The 19,529-nt window shown below is 36.8% G+C and overlaps 1 protein-coding gene across 1 annotated transcript in view; it reads right to left on the bottom strand.

The window, feature by feature from the left end:
• The window catches only part of LOC139716370 (uncharacterized), a gene marked incomplete at its 3' end in the record, with an annotated part of 93,374 nt that extends 88,047 nt beyond the window's left edge, over positions 1 to 5,327 (bottom strand). Inside the window, exon 1 of the mRNA XM_071627916.1 lies at positions 4,050 to 5,327. Within this exon, the coding sequence (XP_071484017.1) occupies positions 4,050 to 4,954 (905 nt within the window). The remainder of the gene's footprint in view (positions 1 to 4,049) is intronic.
• Between the last annotated feature and the right edge of the window lie 14,202 nt (positions 5,328 to 19,529).

The following is a 19,529-nucleotide window of genomic DNA, read 5'->3' as shown; positions in this document are numbered from 1 at the left end:
ACCTTTTTGAATGCCAATATGTTACTAAACATGCATCCAGTGGGACCTTGACATTAAAATAGCCATCTTGGTCATGTGACCAAAACGATGCCTGAAAAGGAATCGTTGATGGTTCTGCCTGCACAATGACTAAAGTATGATTCTCCTTTGAATCATGTGAATATATCACCTCCTCTTTCCTATGCTCTGCAGGGTGAGTACGAACAGCAAAATCATAATACATAAAATACTTGAAGACGAATAGCAGAATCATAATATCCTTGAAGACATAAAGCATCGTTCATATTTGAAATAATGTCTTTCAAGAAAACTACTGGTTCAGGCCCTAAAAATAGAGGGAAAATTACACTAGTGATATATAGACCCTACAATTGTATGTAGTAGTCACACGATTGAGAGGATTATTCAAACATGCCTACATGTACTGCGCAAAACCTAGATCTTTTTCTTAATAAGTTCCCTTGGTGAAAAAATTGCTTGATAATTGTTCGTTCCACACGTAACCTTTCCTCTACGCATTCTCATTACGTTACTGTATCCTAGCATATTCTTTTCTTCTTCTTCTTCTTCTTCTTCTGAGGGTGAATTCTTCATCACACAAGTCTGGATGTAACGGGCACAGATGCCTGTGGCTGTCGGACAGAAACATTCAAAAGTTCAAATGAAATTCTGAATGAAGTGCAATGAATAACGTGACCTTCTATACTTCCCCTTTAGACAGTGCAGTTATCAGGTAAATTTCCTTACTGACACAATGGGTTTAAAAAGGAAAGTATTGTTGGGTTAAGTATCCTGCTCACTTTTCTGTCTCGGGCCTGGCACTTTCATCGTTACAATGGGTATTGTTTTTAATACACTATCCACTGTATCTACTGTACACTTGTAGGCATGCATTTAAGGATCAACTTTTTATATGTTTAACTGTTATAAAGTCCAACTGAAGAGGTTTCAATATCATGCTACAGTTACACCTACAGTGTGTATCAAGTTACAATAGACAGGCTGTACAACACATGATATGGATTCAGACAATGCCAACTAAGGCATTACTATGGTTGCTTTTCTACCAATGAATGTCCAAACAGCACATCTTCAGATCGAGGAAGGAAGGTGACATCATTTTTTTTTTCCTTGAACACTTAGAATATCAATGATAGACTGCTTTCGTTTTTTCCCCCCTTTTCTACAGACCTCTTGAAAGGAACAAATATTACTGACTCTATCCTCTGTTAGGATACATAACTGCTGAACGATACTACTCCGTCACACAAAATATTGATACTCTTACAAAAAAACAAAAGAATTAAAAACATTGAAAAAAGTTTCATATCATATGATAATCATTATTATAGTATATTTTCATAGTTCTTGACTATTGTACAGCAACGCTCCAGCTTATTATGAAAATTTGACTCACTTATGTACAATTTTTGTATAAGTCATGCGGTAATGCTTTTAGTTCCTGCGGTGTTACTGTAGATTTTATTGTATCAATTCTCTCTTAACACGCACACACACACACAGGAAGAAAAAAAGAATTGTTGAATTTCTTTGCTAGTCCTAACAATTGAGTTATGAGGAAAAACTATGCCATCAACATCAGCTTAAAATGTTACTGAATTCCAACATCGTAAACAGTGAAATCACCGGCACTGTAATGTTGTGACACCATATCACAGATTAAAACATAAGTCGTGGAAATCCCTACTGCACACTGGAAGAGGGGGAAAAAAATCAAGTGGTCCCTTATCCCAGACCTATGTCATGATATCTTTCAGCTCATCCACTCAAGAAGTGGGATTACACAACAACAACAACAACGGCAACAGGAACTACGATTGAAATAGTTTGGCCAGTTGTGAGACAAATCATGACTGCACAATGTATAAATGAAAGCAAGCATACACGTCTTTTGGGGATTATAGGTCAGAGACAGCAAGACCATAGCCATGTGGCAAACAACACTGTTTTTCCACAGCCAACACATACATGGTATTATTTAAGGTTTTTAAAGATACAAGGCACTGGTGTAGGAACAGTTATAAAACTTAATGACTGTCCACTTTTTCCTCAGATATTCACTGATCTGGTCCGTCGACAAGGCAGCTTTCAGACAAGACAGCACTGTGAAAGTTTGGCAAAATTTCCTTGGCTTTAACAAAATGAACTTCAGAAGTGATGACTTCTGTGCATGTAATAAAAGTTGACTTGGAAACACTGGCTAAGTTGAAAATGAACCTTGCCCTTCATACAATTAGTCTCAAAAAGTACTGTATCATTTCAGTGCAATAATAATTGTAATGATGGTGATGATGATGAAGATGACGATAATAATATTCTAATACCAACAATTAGTACTATGAGCAAAACACACACATGTACCCTGTACAGGCGTATAATGTTTTTCTGCATACATGTACATTAGAAAATGAATAGGTACTGCAACAGAAGCAAAATATTTTTTTTTTCAAAAGTACATGTATGCTGCATTATAATTGATGCTGAGCCACCACAAGCTCTGACAAGTTATGAATACTAGGCTACAAGCAACCAGCAGACATGATGTGAACGGAAAAATCAGAAGTTGTGGTTCTCAAGAAAGTCATCAGAAGCATCAAAACTGAAGCCATTGCCCCTGCAATGTACATGGCAACGGGTTTGTAGGTTTCTGTTGAATGTCACCATAACCTGACGCTAAAATCAAAACACCATGAGATCTTCTGTAGAAAAACAGTAGTAGTATAAAGGATATTTTTCCATATTTCCTCTTTCATAAGAGTAATGAGAAATCAATAGTGGCCTATCAATCATCATGACATCATTTAGAACATTATGGAACACATGATTCTGGGAAAACATGAACTCAAACATATAAACAACATTTATCAAATCATATTTGTCACTGGGGAATGAAGGATACAGAAATGTAATCTCAACCTGGAACAAACTGAATTTTAAATTGAAAACAGACTACTGTAAAAGTGGTTTCTTTCGCGGTGGTTTTAATTTTGCGCTTTTCGCGCTTTGAGGTTGAACCGCGAATTTAACATCAAGCGAAAATGTTTTGAACTCGTCGCTTATACAATGCTATCATTACCGACCGCGAATTTAAACACGCGTGAAAAAGTCGGCACCGACGGAAACCGCGAAAGTTTCTGTACGCGAAAGAAACCACTTTTACAGTAAATGCTGCATACAATGTAGATGTTGAATTCTGATTCAAACACTCTCAAAGTTCACTGAAACAAGGAGGTGATTTGGCATGTACACGTAGCAATGCTATGCTAACATATTTGCTCAACATCCACAAAAATGTGTGCCATTCAAAGCACCATGTCCAATATAATTATACACGTAAGAGCATTAGAAATGTACATTCATTAATATGTGGCCAAAGATGTAAGTGTATGTTCATGGTCTGCAGCTTAAAAATGGCTATTAAAGAGAACACAACAGAATTTCTTGAGCTGTAGAACCCTGGATGCAAAACAAAGAGACCTTGGGTTATGGACATGTGCTGTGGGCAATGTGCACATGTACTGTACAATATTCTCGCACAATTTCAATTTCATTCTTTTTTTAATGCGACATGCTTGTATTTCCGGCTGTTCTGTAGATAAATCTGATAAGTCTGACGCATAGAAAGTAAAGATTTGTTTCAAAGAGCACATTTTGAATCACTTTTAAACCATCTTGGTGCATGCATGAACTGTGTAGATCAGGTAGAGTGTATAAAAGTAATACAGCATCCTAGACCAAACCATTATTACATACTGCACCATAAATGTGGTCTTTTGAATTTGTTTCACTCCTACAGCCAGCTGTAGTCTGCACTGCACATCACAATCCCAAATCAATTTCAAATATTTAGTAAGGTTTAAGCGAAGAACTTGGGCTAAACCTTCTTTTTTTAAAAATAAACATTGGCTTCTTAAAGTGCATCTCTCCTTCTGAACTATCACATAAATGAACAAGAAAAATCATTGAGTTTTAAGTCTATTAATCAACACAAACACACACACAACAATACATAAATTTTGAATCCTTACCCTTCATCCCCTTCGGTAGACTCTGACGTGTGCTCTTGAAGATCTAGCTCATCTTTCAATTGTTCAACTAGTCTGAGCTTATCATCTTTTTGGTCCTCCTGTATCGCTTTTGGATTGATTCTGTTTTCAGAGTCTTTCGTACTTGTACTGCTCGTTTTTCTACCCAGGTCGGAGGGTTTCCCACCCTCGTCTACCACAGTAAGAGGGTTGTCCGAGTTATTGTCTTGGCCATGGACATAGTGAACAGAACTTGCAGCACTTGAGTTTCCAGAATGTAGGGTTTCTTTACTAGGGTCTTGGTTCCGTAAGCTGTCGGGAGTTGTTTGGTTCGTGGTCTTAACGTTAGACGACTCGCTGGGGAAGTCTCTGCATATCCATCGGCCCTTGCGAATAGGTTCTGACGCGACTCTGACCACTTTAAACCGATGGGGACCATTGCCATTGGCCTGAGTAGCATTGCTTGTTACATTGTTTGTTTGTTCTTCAGCACTTCCTGATGGGGCTGGCATTGATGACGGGGCTACTACGGGATCAAAGCTACTATCATCTAACGAATGGTCGAGATCTGGTATACTACACTTGGACATGTTAAACGAGTCAATACGTTCTGACGATGAGAAATCATCTGCATGACTCTCATCTTGTTCATCATTACTGTCGGGGTCATCCATGTTGCCATCATTATTGGCAGCCTTGCTAACTGGAAGCACCTGCGTGATCTGAAAGCAGGCCTTCTTCTTACCACCCAATTTCTGGCCTGATATATCCACACCACCATGTTGCTCAGTATCTGATGCAGGGTCTGGATCCTGTAAGTTAGCTGCAGATCCAGAATTCACAACGGCATTGCCGTCGTCTATAGAACCCCTAGTTCTATTCACACCGCCTCCTTCAGGATTCGCCATTGCGCTATACAAGGCCTAATGCACTCTTCACAATACGCCTACCACACAGAATGCATGCACGACGTAGTTAGCAATGCAATGCATACAGCCTGCTATGAGCAGGTACCCACAATAACGCCTTGCTAAGCGAGGCTCGGTAAGAAGTGCACTGAAGCCAACGAGAGTCTAGTCTCTAACTCCGCTCAAATAGTATTTTTCGATTTCATCTTACCACAGAGGCTTTCAAAATCCAGCAAGTATCCCATATACTGTTCCTTAATTCCTCCATACTGAAGACGACATCCTTAACATTGTAGGATCCGATAAAAACGGCTCAATGTGTCGGAAGTCCGCTTCGCCTCCGTTCATAACATGCCAAGCCAACAGTTTTCTACCATTACTTGTACACACACTCAACCAAAATGGCGAGAAATGATCATGTGGCGCTAGTTCTTTTCCCAGTCGGTTTCTCAAAAATATTCAGTCACGGCGCTGGGAAGCCTGTTCATCCTTGTGTAAAAGAATGGCATAAAGACTAATGAAGAAAGACACTTTCTAGGGCTGTGATAGTAAAATGTGAGAGATCAGAAAATCGACCGCTGTCATGGCTGTGCTGTGTATAGGGGAGAACATTTTACCTTTCTTTTTCCCCCACCCCTCCGTAAATTTTGACTCATGGTCAGTGGATATGAAAGATTTTTGATGTATTGCACTGACCAACGTCACAGCATATTCCGTCATGTTGTGATGAGGATGTGCCCACTATAGATTACTACGCACATTTTCTCTCTCTCTCTCCTTGCCTTTTTGACAATGACGGTTGATGGTATATTTAAGGAGTAGTATACTCCTTGGTATATCGAACAGGATACACAGTAGAGTACTAGTATGCAGGAATTCAGCGCTGCCCATTCATGTTCTTTGACACAGTCATAGGAACACAGTTGCTGCGCGAGTGTACGCGAGTGTACGTCAAGAGTAACATCTTGTTGAAACGGTCTCGTGAAAGTGGTAGAGAAATTCATATATTGTTTCATTCTGGTCTGAGTGTTGGGCCCCGCATGTTCATCAAGTAGAATAGTAAACTATTACTATGACGAAGACCTATAGGAGCTGTGGCGGATCCAGGCGGGGGAGCACTGGGCGCCACCCCCCACCCCTTTTCTTTTCTTTTCTTTTTTGTTAAAACAAAAGAAAAAAATGGGGCGCGTGCCCCCCTCCCTTGGGATTCCTGGATCCGCCCCTGTATAGGATTATAATACAATGATATGTGGAATTATGGCGGGAGATCCGGGGGAGGGGGGGGGGGGGGGAGGGGGAGAGGAGAACATGAAGAAATCAAAAATGATAATACATGTAGCAATAATGACAATAACAGTGAGGATACTGATCAGTCATCATCATCATCATCATCATCATTTAATAATGTTTTCATTTAGTCGCAGTATTGTACTAGTATACTCTCTCGAAGTTCGGGAACTTTGTGAATATTGTTTCAAGGATCGTTGCATCACATTTTTTTTTTTTGGGGGGGGGGGGGAGACGGAAAGGGATGTTGTTTCTTTTTCTTTTTCTTCTTCCTTTTTTTCTTTAGGAGAGCCGGGCTTCAACGTAAGAATGTTGAGTTGTAAATGTTGTACTATGTTTTGTTTTGTTTTTTTGCTCTTTGTTTAAGCGGCATATATTATAAAACTTTGATGTGGAAACATTTAATGCGTTTTGACATACATGGTATATCTCTTACTTATGTGTGATAAATCATGAATTTATTTGTTTCTGTTGTAAAAGTGTGCATATAACCATTATCTTCTATAGGTGTGATTGGCTTGGTTCTCGATATTGAATAACACGTCATTGTGAAATAACACGTTGTTTATGCACCTGACGCTTAATAGTTTATTGATTGATTTCAACAGATTATTGAGTATCAAGGGTCTCATATTGTTGAAGCCTGCCAATATTCCGATGGGTTAAAGATGTATATACAAGACTTCACGTTGATGACCGACGGTGCATGCCTTATGTGCTCGCCATGACCAGGTCAGTTTATATAATGTTCTTCTATCTCAAATCTTTTATGTGGGATAGGAAAGAGGAATATCCTTCACCACTCTAATCAGAGTTCGATTGCGAGTTTGGGAGCAGAGTGGATGACGACACAATCAGTAGCTCTTCCATAAGAATGCGCGGTTATACATTAAAGGGATAATTCAGTATTGGTGGAGATGAGAATTTGACTTTAAACTTTTTTTTTCGAGATACCAGGAAACCACTTATGAAATAGAACAGAGGATACCATCTTATAGGAAGAATTCAAAGTTTATTTGATGAAAATCGGCCCGTGGTATGGCTGAGGCACCCAAAAGCAAAGTAAAACAGAGAGATCATAATAAAAGCTGGGTCCCACCTTTTATAGGATCGCTCTTTTTTTTTTTTTTGATATCTCAGCCATTTCAAAACCAATTTTCATCAAATTGACGTTGAATTCCTCATAGAATTACATGCTCTTTCATATTTCATAAACAGTTTCTCATTATCACACACAAAAAAAAACCAAAAAAAAAAAAACCCCAAAAAATGTTAGAAAGCTTAAGTTAGGTCTCAACCGAAACTGCCATCTCTTTATAAGTGAGGTGGTACCTCCTTTATTGTTCTTCCTTGCTGCATTCATTTGACGAGACGGGAACAAAATGGCTCCACACACTCACTTCATCTTCACCGGATCAGATATTTTCAAACGCCTATGATGATGTTATATATGATATTAATTTGCGATCCAGTTGGCAGTCAATAGAAAATACAGGATTAAAAGCTTGACAACTATTGATTGACTCTTCCATTTTTACTTCATTTCATTTTTATTTTCCATAATTATCTATCATTCTGTTACTGATACAATCATCGATTAGTTCTGACTCTTGTCGTTTCCATAAGGAGGTTAAGCAAAATGCTGATTTCTTTATACTTTTCATCTGCATTTGAATCCATTTTAATTTCAAATGTTAATTCATTTATGGTATTCATTTACTCATTTCGTTCAAATATGCATTACTTTTTCGTATACATTCAGTGCATTCATTGAGTATTTTTCTGTTTATTTTCAATTGATACATCTATTCATAATTCTGTGTCATAAATAACATTTCTCAGTGTGAAACCAATCAAAGGTTGAAATCCAGCTTGTCATTCAGTTGTGAAAAGTAAATGTGCTATTAATATTAGATTGTCGACGAGTTATTTACTGCCGCTCACTTTCACACTCTCTTACTCACGCTGTAACCCCCCTCCCCCCTCCCCGACCGATACATCTCTCCTCCCTGCCCATGCTCTAGGCCTATCTGTCTTTCTTCTATCTCTCATATCTGCTTATTCAAAGGCTGTTCTCTTAAATTATTTGCATGTCTTTATTGTTGTATTTTTACGTATGCTGTAATTTTTGTGTATTAAGTTGTTTGATTTATTCCTTTTGTGCAACATATACGATTATATACAGAGAGATAGAGCAGTATAGGCGGCTCAATTAAAGGAAACCAAAGCCCAAAGAACAATGTGGATTGAGTGAAAGCAGACATCTTATTAGAACACATCAGGAAAAGTTTGAGGAAAACTAGACAATCGATGCAAAAGTTATTAATCTTTAAAGTTTTGGTGTAGTAAAGACTGGATAATGAGACTACTTCAGTTTTTGACATCATTGTGTGGACAATAATATAAAGAAAATATAACGAAAATTCAACATACTTTCACTTTTATATAGTTAATGACAACATGCAGAGCCCTTGACTAACCTCTTTCAGAGAGCAGGGGTAATGATAACTACCCTTAACATTATGTTAGTAACAACTTGATGGAATGTGTAATTTTCATGAATTTTTTTTTAATTCTTCTTTTATTTTCTTTATTGTTGTCCACACATGACGTCATAAACTCTGGTAGTCACCTTATCCAGTCATTACAGCACAAAAACTTTAAAATTTCATAACTTTGCATTGATTGTCCGATTTTTTCTCAAACTTTCACTGATGTATTCTACTAATGTTGCTGTTTTCACTCAACCCATAGTGCTCTTTGGGTTTTGGTCTCCTTTAAGGTCTAATAAATGCACGCACTTGCCTCGCACCCTTGTGAGGTCTGAGCACCAAGCCTACATAGACTATGTGTATAAACAATATCAAAATTTTGGTCGGGATTGGTCAATACATAAAAAATATGTTTGACAGCTTATATTACTATTATAGGAGGAAATACGAAAAAAAAATACATATTACACTCTTCCACAGAAATATCGGTGGAGTCATGATCCACGCCTCTAAACTATAACCCCTCGCTGGTTTATTTTTGTTCTAGTTCCACAAAATACTCATCGCGTTCTCTTCCTATTCTCGGAACTCCAAAACTAATAAAAACATGCAATGAGGAAACGCTGCTAATGGGATGATAAGTTAATGGGATGGCCTTGATTTCAAAAGATAAGAAAAAAAAGCTTCTCTTTTGGGTGATAATTATGAGCGAATTTTAACAAAGTGGTATACAAGAGTTACATTTTGCGATTTGTTTAATTGTTTTTTAATAATGTTGTCTCTTTGTCTTGTGCGTTTATTCACTAAATCAACTAATTTCCGGTGAAAGTCTATGCAGCTGGGTATAACTCTCCCTTGTTGAATTGATATTAAAAGCCACGGAGATACCAATCACGTAGACATCCAAGCCTTGTTAATATCGAAAAAGTGAAACAAGATTAGGCCTGTATATTTTGCAATAAAGTTGGATACAAAAGGAAAAAGGAATTTGTGATATAACATCCTGCAATTCCAAGACTTATGATCAATGACGTGTACGTCTATAAACTTGGATTATGCTTCTCTTCATAGGATTTGATGTGTTTGTTCATAGGAGGCATTTAATGGACGTTTTCCTTCATTGCCAATACGATGAAAGTGTTAGAAAATTATACGATGCATAATTTTCTAGTCGGAAGCTGTGTAAGATGTGATGATATAAATTTCATTTGACGGTAATTGTTTTGATACATAATTTGAATAGAAATTCTTAATACCATATTTTATTATGATAAGTCTTTACACATTGAATCTAAATAATGACGGTCAATCAAAATCTACATCATCTTACACAACTTCAAACTTGAAAAAGCGATAATGATAGTAATTCAAATGTTTTCATATTGCGCTATGATTGGTGTGCACCGTCAAAATTACTTTCCTTTTTTTTTTTTACTTTCGGCTTCAAAATTGATACGCTCTTTGTGATGCAATGTGTGTGTGACTGAAATCTGAAATCCACGTCACAATCACGACAATGTTTCTATTTCCCACTTCTTCAAGTGCCTCCCAGAGATTTAAACCAATGTAGACAAGATGAGTCTCTCCAAGGTTATCGACCTCCCCCGTGGTTGTGATGACGTCATACTCGTATAGGATATGGTGGAGGAATCATCGAACTGACCGGGCAAAGAAACACTTACAATCAACTGCTTGCTGGGTATTCGTTGCATGGCGGCGATCGAAGCTCACACAAATCAAGCTCATTTTTCAACCACAGAATTGGAGATTAGGGTAATATAATCTCCTCGTTTGTGAACGTTGATCCACGGTCTTTATACACACTGGTTTCATGACATGCTGCCCATGTTCTTAAAGTTGTGGTGATCCGATGCACATTCAATCATCAGATACACACATACAAACACGCACACGCACACACACACACACACACACACACACACACACACACACACACACACACACACAAATCCCTTTGGTTTCGAGTTATGTTAAAATTTAATTATCTATCAAGCCACAGAAACGTGGCAGCTAGTAGTACAACATGATGTAGCATTATATCATTAATGCTTTGTCTGGGTTATCCATCCCGTTTAGCATGGTGATGTCTGTTAACCCTAAAGTGATATAACGATGATTCAAGACATTACTTTGTATGTCTTAGGATGAGCCCATGCATGTGACAGCTAAATGCAAATTCTAGAGATGCTCGATTTTAGACATTTAGGCCGGCATATCAAATTTGTCTTTCGTATAGCAAATGCTAAACATCTTTTTAATCTACCTTAAAGCACCTTCACATTCTATGGGAATCTATGGTAGATGGAAGTCTTGTTTGAGGCACGACAGACTTTTTTTTTGGGGGGGGGGGGTTAAAATCAGATCTCTAAGTATGTTAACTACAGGGTATTTTATGATCATATTCAATGTAATTTTTTATAGTTACAAAAAATAGATATTTTCGAAAATACAATTTATGATGAGTGTGATGGCGTCATCACCTCCCTAGTTTGCATACATAATAGTTATCGATTTCATACATTTCGTGCAAACGTTTGAAGTTGTTAAGAAGAAAATAGTTTCTGATTTTTTATGTCTGATTTCATAAAACTTCTATAAGGGGTTTTTACTCTATCATTTAAGTGAACTGACCATACATAGTGGAATTGCGGTTTAATCATTATCTATATCTCTCTCCTTCCATGGTATATGCCTGACCCCCAACATTGCCAGAAATAATATTGAGTATATATAGTGTAAGTGTTCGGATTATTATTTTGCGAAATAACCTATATGCTTCCGTCAAACAATATTGTGTTTCGAACTGAAAGCACCCAATTAAACATGAAAAACAAATGAATTGGACACATTTATTTACTGTTGTCATCGCGAAACTTGGATAACTGTATACGTACATATCAACAAGTGATAATCATAAAGTTCATCAGCACACTGCAGGTGAGTAACCTAAAGAGAAAGACGATTATCCGCATCTCGCAATCTATAAAAAAAAATAAATTAAATGCAGTTCAATTCAATTCAATTCAATCCGACTTTCATCTCAATAATCCTAGATCTCTGTTAGCACTTAAATCAATTAGACATCATTGTCCTGACGTATGGAACTGTTACACTCACCTGTTACACTTAAATCATGAACAACACTTTATTCCTTCAAAGCAACCATAAAAAATGTTTATTGTCTAGATATACCAATTGAATTGATACTGTGTCTGACATCGGAACTTGTTTCAAGTATCTCATTTGCATTATGGTCTTCATGGTCTTAATGCACTTATTTCTGAATCATTTTTATTCGTATAGTTATCCACTATTTTGAGGTCCATGCACTTCCGCATTTAGTACGATGCACCTTGCACAATATTACACTTAACACTCCTACTCTTTTTCGATTTTTTTTTCCTCTACCACTTCCTCAGGCCACTATCATTTCAAGCACACGCTCACGATATGTGGTCTGATGCATTTTCACCTTATAAACATTCCCTTTTATCTGGCATCGTTTATCACCGTTGAAAATAGATTTGTAAGTTATGTTTGCACTGTATTTTCTTTCGTCCGCAATGTTGAAAATCATTATTGATGATGTTTTTTTGTATTGAAAATGTTAGAAAAAAAATATTCTTGATGTTACTTTGAATCGAAATGACGAAAAATGCAGAAATAAAATCAACCAAACAAACAAAGATGGTGACAATTCAATTTAATTCAATTCAATTCAATTCAATCACTGTCAATTCATTTATTTTCATTCTTCTTTTTTCGACAAAACAAAACACAGAATAAATCAGAAATTATATCATGAACATACAGATTATACATTCGACTTTGCGTAGAATAAATGATACAGATAAAGATATGCATGCATACTGGCAAAAATGCGACGTTATGCTTTAGTTGAGGAAAAAAAGAATTGAGAAGTCCACTAAAAAAAAGCAAGTTTGTACATTGTGAACCACTCAAGCAGAAAAAAATCTTATGAAATACTTAATAATATTGCAATACTTTGAATCTTTAAGATATCATTAAGCTATATACCTCAGAGTCAAAACAAGACAATGGCACCATTTTTTTAATGTTCGTCTTTGGCAAAACAATTTCCTTTGAGAAGGGTTGACAATGGCTGGATACTTTTTAGGGTTCACCAGTCACCATTGTCAACAATCGGCTCTTCGCTGCGTCGTCAAAAAGTTCGAGCATATCATAAAACCTGATGATCCGACAAAAATGGCGATTGTTATTCTTGGCAATTGCTGTGGCGACGTTAGCGGTGGTTTATAACAGGAACTATATAGGATATCACTTCACCATTTGCAAACTGCCGTGTCTCGTCCTTAACGATATATTGTATTAAAATCGCCCTGTATGTAGGTCGTCTGGAAAATAAAAAGAGTGATAAAATGACTGGAACAATATGCTATATTTGATAAGCTATACAACCGTACCAGGAAACCACGGTATATATGTGTTGAAGTTGTCAAATTGAAGTCGAACAAAGTGAACAATGTCAAAGTTTTATCACAAACAGGACACCAAACCAAAAAGAAAGCTATAGAAATTTTATTTTTGTTTTGCAAAATCAGTAATATCGATCGTCACCGTTACGTAATGGAATGTAAGCCAGACAACCAAATCAAGCAATGATGTCATCAGCTATCCAATTATCGGTTTGTTTGTGACGTCATAATCATGATAATCCCGTTTGCGATTCAATTTAATTCAATTCATTTATTTCATTCTCATTTTTCTTCCAACAAAACATAACACAAAGTAAATCAGGAATTCTATCATAAGCATAAATACATTACAAAGTACGAAAAATAAACGATAGTCAACAAACTAATAAAGATAAATTATGCATACATACCGGAAAATACAAAGTTATGTTTAAAGGGGAAAAAAAGAACTGAGAGGTCCTATAAAAAGCAACGCTTGTAGATTGTTGACCACTCAAGAATTTCTTCAAAAATACTTATTGCAATTACAAGTACATAACACAAAAATAATTAAGACAAAATGGAACAAACAACAGAGACACAACAACATAACATTACGAATTTGAGGGGGATATGATTGATAGGAATGGGACGAAAACAACATTAAAGGAAGCAAGGAGAGGAAGGAAGGAAGGAAGGAAGGAAGGAAGAAAGAAAGAAAGAAAGAAAGAAAGAAAGAAAGAAAGAAAGAGAATGCCTACACGCTGAACAAGAGAAACGGAAGAGAGAATTGAGGAGGTACATTCGGACAGCTGGTGACTGTGATAACTGAACAATTAAACTATAGGAAAACAATTTTAAGTGAAGGTCATATAGTTTATGTAGGTTGAATCTGTATCAGAAGAAGAGAGCTGCAGCGGAAATCAATTTGTGTAATTAATGTGAGTTAGATACTATATAGGTCATGGCTGCCTTTAACCTATTTAATTTGCATTATAATTTAACTATGTCCGATATCACTGTTCTGAAGAAACTTCCTTTACATTTTTAGTTCTTATTTCTAGTCTAGACTTTAATGAAGCTTTTTTTTAAGTGCTCAGTTTGTTTTCTTGTGTTTGACTCTATTGATACAAGTCTACTTATTCCTCTGGATATTGTGTGTGAAATTTGTGCACATTTTACTTAGCACAGAAGTGGTTAAACAAATGAAGTAGATTTACATTGTATTAATGAAATATATACGAACAGGAAGGAAGAAAACAATCGAAAAAGAATTCAATTCAGTTCAATTTTTTTTAATTTAATTTTTCGACATGAACGTGTAGACATAACTTTTTTTTTTTGTAACAGAAAATTATGAAAGGTACGAGAAAGAGCAAGAAATTAGAAATACTTGGATGATTGTCATAGAATAATATTCTTGGATGATTTTTTTGTGTGAACTGAATTTTCTACATTGTGCTTTGATGATCTCTAATCATCAATTCCGCACCTGTCTGTCTAGAACGTGATTTGCATGTAATGTCCCCCATATCCCCGCTGCCAATCTACGATTGCGACTTCGTGAGTATATAAATAAATTCGTTGAATTCCAAGACACTGTTTGATTGTTTCTCGCCGAACTACCCTGTAACGAATAGTTAGAAATAAACTAACAAACTATACCCACGTCATTAAACCGAAAGCTACGAATGGAGTATCACGCTGTTGCGTCTGTCACGAAGTGCGCAGTGAGAAAGTACTTTGAACCATAACAAAGATTGACCTAAGTCGTGTACGTGTATTTTGTGCCTATATCGCATGACGCCCATAGAGATACATCACAGTGTGTGTAGCTCTGTGTTGACACCGCGATGCATGCGCGGGACTACCAGTGTGTATGCTCACATGATCATTGGTTCTCAGACGTAGATTAACATGTCTCACAACTGGCCAAACTATTTCAATCGTAGTTCCTGTTGCCGTTGTTGTTGTTGTGTAATCCCACTTATTGAGTGGATGAGCTGAAAGATATCATGACATATAATAGGCCTAGGATAAGGGACCACTTGATTTTTTTCCCCTCTTCCAGTGTGCGGGTAGGGATTTCCACGACTTATGTTTTAATCGGTGATATAATGTCACACGCGCAATACATGATAAACACGCGCACAACATTACAGTGCCGGTGATTTCACTATTATATACGATGCAGAAATTCAATAACATTTTAAGCTGATGTTGATGGCATAGTTTTTCCTCATAACTCAATTGTTAGGACTAACAAAGAAATTCAACAATTTTTTTTTCTTCCTGTGTGTGTGTGTGTGTGTGTGTGTGTGTGTGTGTGTGCGTGTTAAGAGAGAATTGATACAATAAAATCTGACACCGCAGGAACTAAAAGCATAACTGCATGACTTCTATAAGTGAGACAAATTTTCATGATAAGCTTGAGCGTTGCTGTACAATAGTCTAGAACTATGAAAATATACTATAATAATGATTATCATATCATGAAATGAAACTTTTTTCAATGTTTTTAATTCTTTCTTTTTTTTGTATGAGTATCAACATTTTGTGTGACGGAGTGGTATCGTTCAGCAGTTATCCTAACAAAGTTTATCCGATCTCAAAAATGAAAGCAAATCTTTGATTTTCCTTCCCTTCCCGCTGAAATGAAGAATTCAAATTATGTAAAATAAAGTACATATTCAAATATTTTTTAAAGTATCCCTTTCAAATTAGTAAGAATAGATACTGATAGCCTACTCTTATCTCCTTCACTTATGTAACGCTATACTGAGAATCAAATAATCTGAGAGTGTGTATGTTATCATTAATTATCATATTATTTTTTTTTCATATGTTACTCTATTTTCGTTGGAAGCAACTTCTTGAAAATATTAGATCCTGTCAATTAGCATTAAACTTTGGTATATTGTATTCTATTTCTGATAAAACATTGGACGTCATCTTCAAGACTGTAGGTAGGCTATATGATTTGTAGCTGTTAACGTCAGATTTCGTCAGCTGAATATCAACATTGTTGGGCGTTCAGGGCTCATCCAAGTCCGGAAGACTCTGAAAGATAAAAGGACAGTAAAATCATAATAATAATGATAATGATGATAATAATGATAATAATGATAATGATAACAATAATGATAATAATAATAATAAATAAATGAATGAATAAAGAGGAGGGGAAGGTGATATTCAGGTTCATCCAAGCTTGTTGATCTTTTAGTTATGTTAGATGACAACGGTTTTGTTTTGTTTTGTTTTGCTTCGTTTCATTTTCCGTCTGAGAAGATGGCTATAGATGGCCCATATTCAGCTGCACTAGCTGGTCTTCCATGGGTCCAGTAGCTTATGTGAGGCGGGACCACTTCACCGGATTATGCACCCTGCTCTTAGCGACGAATAAATGAAGCGGGATCTCTCTTACACACGGGACGGGACCTCTATTTTGTTGGGTGTACACGAGACCGACACCCACGGGTCATACAGCCCACGAGTCATACAGCTCACAAGTCATACAGCCCATGAGTTATACAGCTCACGAGTCATACAGCCCAGTAGTTCGACACTAAGTTAACAAGGTCCACGAGACCGACTCATCAAGGTCACGTGTTGTATCTGTCGAATTCGTGGGCTGTTTTTACCTATAGTGTCGAACTCATGGGCTTTATTTGCCTAATGTCGAATACATGGGCTATATGACTCGTGAGCTGTATGACTCATGGACCTGCTTTCAATGTCGAACTCGTGGGCTGTATGAGTCGTGGGTGTCGATCTAGTGGGATGACCCCATTTTATTATGTCCTAGCCGAGGGACAGAGTATTTTGCCTCTTACTATAGAGGGGACGGTATGATTTACATAAAACATTGCTCAGTGCGACCAGGGAATCGAACCGGGGTCTTTGGATTTGGAGGCAGGCGCGGTACCGACTGAGCAAAATCACAGCCGTTGTTTGAGGTCACAAACTGTTGGAGGAAACACACATGTCAAAAGGCAAAAAAGTCAATGTTACTTCGTCGAAGGTAAAAAAAGATACCAGAAGTAATTGTGTCAGACGTAAAAAGGATCAAAGAATAAATGACAAACGTTGATATGTCAGATGTGAAATAATGACAATAGTAGAAGTACTGACATCTGAAGTAAAAAAAAAAAGAAAGTCGGAGGCATGAGTGTCAGAGGGGAAATGTCAAAAGTAAAATGTTAGACGTAAAACGGTCCAAAGTAAAAATGTAAGACGTAAATGCCAGAGGTAATGCGCATGTATAATTAAAGAAAAATCAGAAGTAGTCTTCCTGATGAAATCAAACTGTTCTATGACATGCAACTCCTTCAAAAAAAAAATTTTTTTTGGTCTTAATTTTGCTCTGAATTTACATGCGCCTTGAGCACTCTACATAGTGGATCTGGCGTATATAAGTTATATAGGGCATATATTATTATTATCAAGTAAAGTTGTCAGAGGTAAAATAATATTGTCAGAGGAAAAAGGTCAGAGGTAAAAATGTCAAAGGTGACATATGTCAGAGGTAAAAATGTCAAAGGTGACATATTATGTCAGAGGTCAAATGTCAGAAGTATAATTGTCAGGGGTCAGGGGTAAAGAGGTGGTATATAGGTAAAATGTTGAAGCACAGAGGTCAGCGGCAGAAATACCAGGGGTTAAATGTCAGAGGTCAAATGTCAGGGGTAAGAAAGTCGGAGTTTGCTCTTTTTTTAAAAATCAGAAGTACAGAGGTCTGCGGTAAAAATGTCATGGGTAAAACATCAGAGCTAAAAGTGTCAGAAGTTAAAATGCCAGAGGTTAAAATGCCAGAGGTAAAAGTGTCAGAGGTAAACTGTCAGAGGGAAAAATACGTAAATGCCCATCAGTCAGTTTGATTTGGCTATAATCATTTCACTTTCCCATTGTGTGAATGTTCGTATATGTGTACGTTTATGAATTTGACAGTATGACTTGTCCTTGCTTGTGAAATGTTCCCTTTGCTGTTCACATTTTCAATGACTTTTGACTATTCTTTAATTATGAGTTATGTGTAGTGCGATGCGATGTGTTGGAATGCAAAACAACGAAGATATTCAACTGATGGATGGCCTGTTGAAGGCAACATGTAGGCTAGCTATACTGTGTTTGCTTTATTAAGATGGGGGGGGGGGGGAGGCGCATGCAGTCCCCCCCCCCCCGAGATTTTCCAGCTAGTACGCCATTTTAAATTAATTGTTATACTATTTTGGAAATGAATAGAAATCATGCATCGTCACTACAGGTGGTGATGGTGAAGGGGGGGGGGTATATACATTCATGAATATCGATGAGGCAACCCTTCTATATCAGAGAAAACCAATTAAATACCATTAAACGACCAATCACTGAGTTAGGATATGAATTATACAAACAAGTAAATAACTAAACAAAAATGAATGGACGAATAAACGACTTTATGAATAATCAATATCAAATAAGAAAATAGAAGAGAAGTTTGAATATCACTTTCAACTGATTGCGTAAAACAGAACAAGTCTCTCCTGAAAGTTATCAGAATCTTACGGATCTACGGTGACTTCAACTGCTATGGTGGTTTCCATGGAGATTGATGGGGAGCGTGATGACGTCATTGCATCATCAAATATGCATAGTGCATGTTTGTATGTGATTTTGCCCTGCAACACGATTTCCTGAAAACATGCGAAAAATTGCAGAATTTCTGTCACGAAACTTTATTGTTCTGCCGTTTGACTTTTACCTTTAACATAGAGCGCACGTAGTTTCCCCACTAAATCATCATACGCGCTTCCTCGAACCCACAGACATTTTGCACGTTTGTTTAACTTTGTATGTTATTCTCGCTGTTGCTTTTGTCTTTTGTCTGTCTGTACTTGCATTGGTAATTCGACCATTGATAGTAATTCGTTCTGTATCTATCTTTATGAGGAGGATATCCGGCCGATGAGATATCCCTGCATAGTAAAAACCGATTTAAAGAGTAACTTTACAATTATGTTCAGATTGATTTATATACACACATCGATTAAAGTCAAGTAAGAGAATTTTCCGTTTCAATCGAACATACCAAATTATTTACACAATGTTAATCACAATCGTGTTGGGATTATTTGATTTTGTTCACGATCAAAATAAGGCATGTTTATGAGCAAATATTGTCTATTGCCCAGAAAGTATCTCGTTCAATTAATTTCCTTTTCTAGTGAAAACAAACAAACAAACAAATAAACAAACAAACAAACAAACAAACACCGGAATGATCCAATTTCGAATCATAATGATTGTAGAATTGCAATAACGTATCAAGAATTATTTTAGGGGTGGTGTTGCAGATAC

The sequence above is a fragment of the Diadema antillarum genome, unplaced genomic scaffold (genome assembly GCF_040938485.1).
Source record: "Diadema antillarum isolate AM-2024a unplaced genomic scaffold, OU_Dant_1.0 scf00000064, whole genome shotgun sequence".
NCBI classification, from domain to species: Eukaryota; Metazoa; Echinodermata; class Echinoidea; order Diadematoida; family Diadematidae; genus Diadema; species Diadema antillarum.
This window is presented reverse-complemented; position numbering and strand designations above follow the sequence as displayed.